This window comes from Penaeus vannamei, chromosome 26 (assembly GCF_042767895.1).
Source record: "Penaeus vannamei isolate JL-2024 chromosome 26, ASM4276789v1, whole genome shotgun sequence".
Taxonomy (NCBI): Eukaryota; Metazoa; Arthropoda; class Malacostraca; order Decapoda; family Penaeidae; genus Penaeus; species Penaeus vannamei.
In genome coordinates, this window is record NC_091574.1 from 21,254,722 (window position 1) to 21,264,721 (window position 10,000).

Consider the following 10,000-nt stretch of genomic DNA (forward strand, 5'->3'; position numbering starts at 1 on the left):
AGAATTTTATAAATACAAGTGTTTATTTGAGAAAATTGTCAAAAAAAAGAAGGGTTAATATGGTGTTCTGTTATGAGTCAGTCAGAGTAGATAATTGAAATATCTTTTTATGAAAATTTATTATTTTCACACTCAGTTTGTTCAGTATTCTCTTCAAAATGGACAAAAATATGGCAAGGTAATACTGGATATTATGATGTAGAATCTTAAGTATAATAGTATATTCTTACATAAAATCACTGACTAAAGGCCATAGTAATATCTTTAATTTCTTATGCACCTTATATCCAGGTAACCAAAAATAGCTGTGTAAGTAACATGTAAATGCTTATATGTGTTTTTTTAGCCCTTTTTATGAATGATGATTTCATTCATGAGTTTTACTCTAAATTGAATGCCTGTGTTTTGACATTGACGTTTGAAAGTATTGCACTATGTGTAGTTACTGTGATTTGTGTTTTGTGGTGTTTGAAGCATTAAGAATCATAAATCTTCAAATTTTGTTTTATCAGTAAATCAATAACATGAAGTGTGTTGAAAATGATGAATCAATTATTGATTTTCCACAATGTGTTGATTAATGGTATTTATGATTATTATGGTATATAATGTGATCGTATTGATTTTCAAAATGAAAAAATATTGAAAAGAAGAAAAGCATGTAGAGGAAGTGACATGAAGAAATAATTGCAGAGAATATGGAAATAATAGTGAGAAAGAATAGTGTTTTGCAGAAAATTTGTATGCTTACTGGTCAAAGGAAAAAAGACACGTTGTCAGTAATTGTCGACTAAGGAGTAAAAGTGAGGGCAAGGCATCAGGTGTTGATAATGTAAAAAAAAACTTTTACTTTGTATTTTAAGAAATAGATTTTTCAGGGGATTCATATAGAGTCGTGTTTCCTTTCCAAACTCTTGATAGTTTTTATTATAATTGGATAATTTTTGTATTTTTGATATAATGATATTGAAATCAACAAGTTGTTAGTTGTGTTTGTATGCTTTGTTTTGATGGTTATAATCTAAAGTAAATTTGGTGAATGTGGGTAGGTTTGCTTAAAACATTTTCATTCAAAATCCGGGTAGCCTTGATCAGACCGTGCCATATGTGTCGTATTCCTAAATTTGAAAAAGGTAACACAAGAAAAGTAGCAGTGACAGGCTATCTTTATAACAAGGAGAACTTTATTTATAGGTCTCCCAACAGACAAAACCATAGTGAGATTGAAAAGCGCCGCCGTGACAAGATGAACACGTACATCATGGAACTCAGCAGCATTATCCCTGTGTGCACCTCAAGAAAGCTCGACAAGCTCACAGTGCTGCGCATGGCTGTTCAACACATGAAGATGCTAAGGGGATCTCTCAATTCTTACACCGAGGGACACTACAAGCCCGCTTTCCTCTCCGACGACGAGCTCAAGAATCTAATACTGCAGGTAGATATGAATGTTTATTTACTTGATGTTTATATTAGGTGGTGGACGTGTTTTTTATTTTACTGGTTTTCGTATTTGATACTGTGCTAGGTCTTTTATTGTTACCTTTTTTAGGGTTTGTGCTGGATCATTTGTGTTTTTACTATATTTAGAAAGAGTTGTTTGACTTTTTATGTATCAATTAAGCTTGTCCTTGTGTATGCGTGTGTATCAGTATGCATGTGTGCATTTGTGTGTGTGTTTGTGTGTGGGGTTGCCAAGAAACACATGGACTTGGTTAGTGAAAAAAAGATATAATTAAATTTTTTTCTTTGTATTTTTGCCTTTTTTGAATACAAAATAGGTATTCATTATGATACTTTTCTTTGTGGGTGCTAATGAAAGAAAAGTAATCCAATTTATACAGCCGAATGATGAGTCTTGTAAGGAACAATGGGATATCTAAATAGTTATAGATAAATTGTTGGATTTTTTGAAGTGTGTGAATTTTTGACCAGCTAATAGTAGGTTCCATGACTTGCTAAATATTTTAAGAATTGAATTAGGTGGTTGCTTTGACTAAGGAGTTAATGTTCAAGCTATGACAGTGTATTGAGGCACTTGGATTTCGATCTGTAGGATATAGCAAAGAAATTGATTATGATTTAACCTAGTAATGATAAGCAACGTTTTTGGTTAAGCTTGTTAAAAAAGGGTGCCCATTTGTGCTTACCGCTCTGACTGGCAGCTAGTTTGTAAAATTGTGGGAGGTCCTATCCAATAAATATTCATATATACAGACATGCCTATTCATAGAAATAAATGTATGTCTGTCTATGTATCTGGTAAATATACATTTATCTGTGTATCAGTCGGGTAGATATGCTTGTCTAGACTGACAGATGTATTTATTTCTGTGTGTATGCATGTCCAAGATGAATATTTATTGGGTTGGGTCTCAAACAATTTTAATAAACCAGCTATGGATGATTGTCCAGCTTGTGGCAACAGATGTAAGATCTCATCCCAGGAGTTGAAACGTCGACATGAGGTGATAAGGTGTAACCTGTTGTTTACGATTATTCGCTATGATGTGGTATTATGTTGCCAGTGGGTTAAGATGTACATTGAATAATGCAGGTAAGGAAAACAACTGTGGGGAGATCTGTTGGAACATTGATCGAATATTGGCTAATTAGTTCACTTTTTGCAATTCACTTCATTAATCCAAACCCTTGTTTTATTGTCTACTGATTGTATTTTACTTCTGAATAGAGATGTTTTTAGTTGGATGGTTGACTTATCAAATCCTAAATATTATAACATACTTCCAGTCTAAGTCGGTGGTTCGCAGTCAGTGGTACAGAGGTAGAAATAGGGTTATATGAGCCAGATGAAACTGGAAGAATAAGTTTTGTTAGTTAATAAATTGTCATGTTGAATGGACATGACCATTCAAAAACATGGAGAAAGTTATTTTAGACAAAAATTCTTAGGGATAGTAAGTGAGTATGTAGGTGGATATGATACTGCTGTTCTTATAACCTTCAATAGTGGTAAACATTTTACATATGTACAGTGGAGGACAGGTCATGTGGTTTTACAGGCATGTTTAGGCATCCGGTGGAAAATAAGTTACTATAATTCATGTCACCCTTGCTCAGTCTCCAAAGGCTACACTAGAGTATCTGTTAACTAGAAGTTGGAATTAAGACTGTGAACCTTTTGTTGTAGGTTATGGTTTCCCATATCCTCTATTTAGATAGTATGTTTGTCCTCTCTTTATCAATATCAATTATTTTTGAAAGCAAGTTATCCTATGATTTGAGTTGAAGAAAATGTGCTTACATGGATTGCTGCATTCTACCCTCTAACCAGCCATGATGGATTCACTATTGTTCTAATACTAGAAAAGGTATTTGAGGCAATGTTAGCTAAAATGCTAGTGCCCCAAAGCCATAAAAAATCTTAGGCTCCCAATTCTTTGCATCATGCACAAAATCAGATCCAATTTAAACTGTAAATATGTTTTATGGGAAGAAATTGATTGCAGCATGAATACTGTACACAAACCAAATCAGTTTCTTGCTGTGGATTTTAGGTGAATGTAGCATATGATGATTGTTGGGGAATGGTGTATGAGTGGCATGGATGTGATGTGTGTGAGCATCTAAGTGCATCTGTTCAGTCGTCTATTTTCTTGGTTTCATAAATATACATTGATAGTCTTCTGGTTTTATCATTCATAAGTTGTGTGATGGAAAGAATAGTTACATTTTGTAGCTGCTATGTAAGGTAGCTGTTTTTTTCTAAAATGTATTTATTCAAGTATACTATAACATTATTTTTTATAAAGATGAAATAGAATAGATGAATATTGTAAAACAGTGGGTGATATCTTTCGCGGTTGAAACGTCTGCTAATTGCATTGAAAAATAGAGGGACAGCCTATGTAATATAGGCAAACTAGAAATTATTGCGAGATTTCACATTTTGTTTTATTTTTTAAAATGAATTGTAGGTCTGTATGTGCATTTATATTGTTTCCGATACTTCTCTCTCCTTTTTTTATGAACGTATATTTCTAGAAAATATTTGAGTAGCAATAGGGGGGAAAATTAATAGCAACACACATTGCATTAATGATTAATGTTTTTTTAACAATTAAAGTGTTTAAAGTATATTTTAAATTATTTAAGCTATTTTTTATAGTAGGAAAGAGTATTTCATTCTTGTTAATTGATTCTGAACAATAGATATTGCAAATGTCAAATTCAGTGATAATGATCATAGATCATAGATAAAGCAGCCGGAAAAGAAAAGGTTGTAGATGCTAGTTATGTAGGATTATAAAAATATTTATGTTTTTCCAATCTTTTCATAGAATTCATTGCTATGGTTTGGCATAGTTATTTCTGTGCTTTCCTATAACTTTGAAATGAATACAGAGGAATTCTGAGTGTATATATTATAATGCATGTTTCCAAAGTAAGAGTAGGATGTTATTTATTTTGTCTTGTCAAGTTTTTCGCAAGTAAAAACATTATTCTCACTTTTAAAACCTTGCTTATGCATTAACTAGCTACTTTAACTAGTTTTGTCATAGACATTGTAAAAATTGTATAAAATAACAAAAAAAATGTGCAAGTGTATAACCAGTATGGTGATTTTGCAGGCAGCTGATGGTTTCCTATTTGTTGTGGGGTGTGATAGAGGGCGAATATTGTACGTGTCGGAATCGGTGTATCAAACTTTACACTATACACAGGTAAGTCTTTTTTAGATCTGTCTTCTTCCATCTTGAATGATGGGAAACAAAAAAAACAAAAAAAAAATTGTATGGCTTTTGTAACAGATAACCTGTTAATGGTTCCCAGTGAATTGCAAGGATAATTTTTGCAATGATTTTTATTTGTTGCAGAGTGAGCTGTTAGGGACAAGCTGGTTTGATATATTGCATCCAAAAGACTTAACAAAAGTGAAAGAACAACTCTCATGCTCAGATATCAGTCGTCGAGAGAGGCTTGTTGATGCGAAAAGTGAGTGAAAATTTGACTATGTGAAATGTAGATTAGAAATTAGGCTTATGGTCTGTTTGCTTGGGATATGTATGTACTGATTTTTAGATAAAAATTGTAGCAGATAGATAGATGTGAAATTTTACATATATATGTGAAAATAAATGAAATGAAAGATAAATATTCCATTATTTTTCATGTACTGCATGTCTAAGATTTATTTAGCAGTTGCTCTTAATTTTTGTTATTAGGGAGAAAGCTGGATTCTCTTTATTAAAAGATACAGACCTACATTGAATTATGATTTTCTAGTTGCAACTCCAATTTTCTAATTTCTTCATTATTCTATTGATTAATTTACATTCTTCTTATAGCGCTCCTTCCTGTAAAGACTGATGTACCTCAGGGATTGACCAGACTATGTCCAGGATCACGACGTGCGTTTTTCTGCCGTATGAGGTGCAAATCTGCACCAGTCATGAAAGAGGAGGCTGACTCCTCCACTGGCTGTCAAAAGAAGAAATCCAAGTCGCAAAATTCAGGTATGGTTAAATGCTTTTTTTCTGGTGGAGTTATATGACTTATGAAGATATTATATTATTAGGTATGTTTTTCTGTTCTCCCTATAAATCTCAGTTTTATTTGTAGATTTTTGAACAAGTATAATGATTATTTTGTTGCTTCCCCCACCCCCATTTTTCAGTTACTATATGCATAAATATAAAAGTTACTTTATTTCTTTTTATTTATTTATTTTATTTATTAATATTATTTATTTATTTTTTGTCTCTAAAATTGATAACCAAAATTGACTATGACTTGTACTTCCCTGAACAGCAGAATTCCTAGTCTTCAAATTTTGTAGAATTTGACTTATCTGCAAAGGCAGATATTCCTTTATTGCTGCTGTAAATCAGAGCAATGGTACTGAATTCTATGACAAAGAGAACAATAACACATTGTTTTTTTATGGTAGTAACATATAATGCTGACCTATCATTGATAATTTATGTAATGTTAAAGATATGGTAGATTGCCTATTTTCTGGTTTTGTGCTGCATATATAGTTTGATTAGCAGTCTGATATTTTTACTTTTTTCACTTGAATGTGGATTTCATGCAGGTGCTGCAGTGGACTGAGTCACAGACATGGCATATGGGTACCTAAAACTAAGGGAAACATTAGTTTTTTTAATCATTTAGTTATAAGTGTCCTGCAAATGACTAAGTGCCCATTATTATGCTTGAATTACTTAAGAGTGGAGCATAAATGGAGAAATGGATAATGTGTGCAAACAGTCTCACATTACTTATCACTAGCCAATTTTAAGTAGGCCTACCGCAGTCATTGGTTTAGGCATCAATTTTTTTTCTTTTCTGAGTACTGTAATCATTGGTTTAAGCATCAGTGATTTTCTTTCTTTCTTTAGTGAAATGTATGTATCTTTAATATGAAAAGGTCTGTTAGTTGGATTAGTTGAAAAGGTTATCACAGTCTTCTTTTTATTATGAATGAAAATGCATTTATGTTGGGAAATGTATTAGTTTGCAACAAAATAAGATTGATGACCATCATTTTTCCTTGTGTTGAGGATGATAGTAATATCACTCTGTACAAAAAAATGTGGTTAAAAACCTTTTTTTTCAAATAATTTTCATTTACATTTTGTTAATTTCTTTCTAGACAAGAAATACAGTGTGATTCACTTCACGGGCTACCTGAAATCCTGGGCTCCCACCAAAGACCCCTTGGAAGAGGACTCGGAAAGTGACTCCGACTCGTGCAATCTCTCCTGCTTGGTATGAGTTTTGTGTAGTCTTTCTGTCCATTTTCTGTGAGTTATTGTTTTGTTGTTTTGAGTCAAGAGACTGTTAGATTTTTTCTTTCTTTTTTCCTTTCCATTTTTTGTGAATATTTACATAATATAAGTCCCTGTTTTGATATGTGATTGACTTACTTTGAATTGAACAAAGATGATAACAAAAATGATAAAGAAATTTAATTAGATAATGATAACAGTAAAAAAAGAAAAAGAAAGGAAGTTGAGTTTATGAAGGTTTTAGTTAGAATATAACACATGTTGTCTTTATCATAATCGTGAGACAAAAAAAGAAAAGAAAAAAGGAGAAATGAAAAGAGAATAAGATAAAGACAAAGAAAAAGAATTTTGACTAGTTCATGAAATCTCTGTAGGTTGCAGTTGGCCGTGTTCACCCCCCTCTATTGGCATCTAGTACACGCGAGACATCAAGGCTTGGTCGTGCCGCACCAACAGAACCAATAGAATTCATCTCCAAGCATACTAATGATGGGAAATTCGTCTTTATTGATCAGAAGTATGGCATTGTCTAAGATTTAGTTTTTAATGTGATATATTCATGTAGTATGGATATGCGTACTTTCTTGCAGTAGTTTTAGAGTTTTGCTTTTATCATCAATTAGCACTTATGCCTTTCATTTTCCAGAGCGTCATTACTCTTAGGGTGGCTGCCACAAGAACTCCTCGGGTCAAGTATGTACGAATACTTTCATCAAGACGACATTCCTTTCCTGGCTGAAACTCACCGGGCGACATTGCAGAGTACGGAGAGTTGCAGTACCCAGGTATGTTAACCCCTCAGTGTCATAATCATGTATTATGTGTATACGCATCATAACTTGCTCACAGGGCTGGCAGTACACAACATAAATTCTGGCCCCATCATGATAGAGTTAAAGCAGATATGTTATGTTGGGTTTTATGGCTAAAGTATTATATCTGCATTTACATGCCTCATGACATTAACAGTTAATATAGAACAAAATTTTGAACAATTAATTAATCTGCTCTGCATATTTTTGTAATTTTTTGTCATTGGCCTGTGAAGTTAAAAGCTAAGATCCAAGTGTGACTGTAAATGTTACAGAAATATGCTGATTATGGTTTATAAAGTACATGATTATATAGGAATATGTGTTGAGAAAGAAACTGTTGATAAGAGAATATGAAACCAGATACCCATTTGCCTTGAGTGGATATTGAAGTGCAGAGAAGAGATGAAATTTTAAACAAGAATTATGAAGTTTATCCATTTCGTCATTCTTTGCATTTAAACATTTGCTTTACTTCATTACTTCCTTTTCCTTTACTGGATAAGTGGGTTTATGAAGTGAATTTGAATAGATAAGAATGCTTTGTGAAATCTAGTTAGAATAGAAACCTAGAGATAGCTGACAGCTTTGATGATCATTTTCCTCCATAGGTATACAGGTTCCGCACCAAGGAAGGGTCCTTCGTAAGATTACAGAGCTCTTGGAGGACCTTCAAGAACCCATGGACCAAAGAGATTGAGTACATCATATCAAAAAATAGTGTCGTAACGTAAGGGACTATTTTTATTGTGTTCATAGTAAAATAAGGTCTGTGAATGAACAAAATTATTTTGGCATATTTCATGACTGTTTACAGGTAAATTTCTAGATTGTGCTGGTAAAGGTAAATTTCTAGATTGTGCTGGTAAACTTTTAGATTTAATGAAGATATATGGGATTTAGATTTAATGAAGATATATGGGATTTTTATTCAACAGATCGGAAGCAGGGCTTGTTGAGAGCACCATGGCGAATGAGTCAGTGTCACAATCGTATAATAGTTTTAATGAGTTCCTGAGTTCTCCAGGTAAGTTTCCATCTATAATAAAAAAGTAGACTAATAAACAATGCACATACCTCCATTTATTAGCCTCTCTTGCATTCCTGAAGGCGATATGCTTGGCAAATATGTAGATGATGTAAAGGTTAGATGTTGTGAACAAACAATTGCCACCCAGACACAAATCACCTGCAAGATGCTTCACCTGTTGGAGGTGCAGGTTCGTCCAACAGCAGCAGCCGGTTGGTGGGTGGTGGGATCCAAGCTGGCAAGATCGGAAGACAAATTGCCGATGAAGTGTTGGACAATCAGAGACGGAATGATTCTGCTTCCAACAGCCCTGTGTCACCCTTTGAAGGCATTCTGGGCTCAGGAGCTTCAGACCGCTCATTTGCTGCACTGCTGCGCTCAGACTTGACAGCTCACAGGGTATGTCTGCCTGGGAAATTTGTCTTGAGGTTCTTATATGTTAGTCCTATATATACACTTTTTTTGGTATCTATACATATTGTTCCATACAGATGGCAAAAATATTCTTTGCTAGAAAGGCTTTACTGTAGAACATTTTAGGTTCACCCATAGATTATTTATTTAAAAAATCAGAGGTCAAGGGATTAAAAATCGTTTTGACAGAAAACGGTAGATATGGATAAATTTGGGGTCTTTTTGAGATACTAGATATTGTCAGTAGTATTTTTCTATTGTTTTATTGGTATTTATAAATTTCCCTTTTTTCTTACAAATTTGAAGATGTATTTTGAGGTAAAATAAAAGGTACTATTACAAAGTAAATTTGAATTGGCTTTCTAGAATGTTTTAATGTCATAACAACTGTGTAAATTGTAGAAGAGAGAAAATTGGCCAGAACAGTGTAGCATCTTGAACTTAAGTTTCACATCCATTGATGGTAATTACCTATATCATAGAATTCATAAAGATGATAATGATATGATAAAGATCCTGAAGAAATGAGAAAGCGGAGTTTGATCTGACAAAGGGTTACAATATACTCAGAACAATGTGAAGAACAATCAGCTGCTGAGCAGCAACACCAGCAATAGCTCAAGTAGTGACACTAGCCGATCTACACAGACTGGTAGCAAGAGTCACCGCAATGCAGCCCAGAGCAGTGAAAGAAGAGGATCCTTCAACCACAATAACAACCATACACAGCCAGGTAAGGTGCAAGCTGCACGCTGGTGACCCGAGTGCTGGTTCATTTGTGTTCTGGAAGGAATGGTTTATTTTTTATTTTTATTTATTTTTTTTTAATTGATTTAGTGGTATTGATGTCATGTAAGGTTTTATGAGAGAGGACTTCTCAGTTACTGCCATTTCCTCAGGTGTGAACTCTCTTCCAGTGTCTAATGAGAATGACCTCATGGACGTGGTAGGCAGCCGTGACATAGAGGCAGATGGCACGAGCGACTCAG

General features: G+C 33.7%; 1 protein-coding gene across 9 annotated transcripts in view; it reads left to right on the top strand.

Moving 5' to 3' along the window:
- Positions 1 to 10,000, top strand: part of cyc (basic helix-loop-helix ARNT-like protein cyc) — a 17,051-nt gene that overhangs the window by 6,795 nt on the left and 256 nt on the right. For 2 of the 9 annotated variants that reach the window (XM_070140153.1, XM_027369440.2), the window contains exons 4-15: positions 1,207 to 1,438; positions 4,593 to 4,685; positions 4,839 to 4,956; positions 5,310 to 5,477; positions 6,620 to 6,735; positions 7,130 to 7,272; positions 7,402 to 7,540; positions 8,179 to 8,297; positions 8,506 to 8,594; positions 8,746 to 8,996; positions 9,582 to 9,744; positions 9,911 to 10,000. The exon at positions 9,911 to 10,000 is cut by the window's right edge. In XM_070140153.1, coding sequence (XP_069996254.1) covers positions 1,207 to 1,438; positions 4,593 to 4,685; positions 4,839 to 4,956; positions 5,310 to 5,477; positions 6,620 to 6,735; positions 7,130 to 7,272; positions 7,402 to 7,540; positions 8,179 to 8,297; positions 8,506 to 8,594; positions 8,746 to 8,996; positions 9,582 to 9,744; positions 9,911 to 10,000 — 1,721 coding nt within the window. Of the gene's footprint in view, positions 1 to 1,194; positions 1,439 to 4,592; positions 4,686 to 4,838; positions 4,957 to 5,309; positions 5,478 to 6,619; positions 6,736 to 7,129; positions 7,273 to 7,401; positions 7,541 to 8,178; positions 8,298 to 8,505; positions 8,595 to 8,745; positions 8,997 to 9,581; positions 9,745 to 9,910 lie in introns of all 9 variants that reach the window. The other 7 variants (XM_070140151.1, XM_027369439.2, XM_027369445.2 and 4 more) reach the window with 6 other exon arrangements.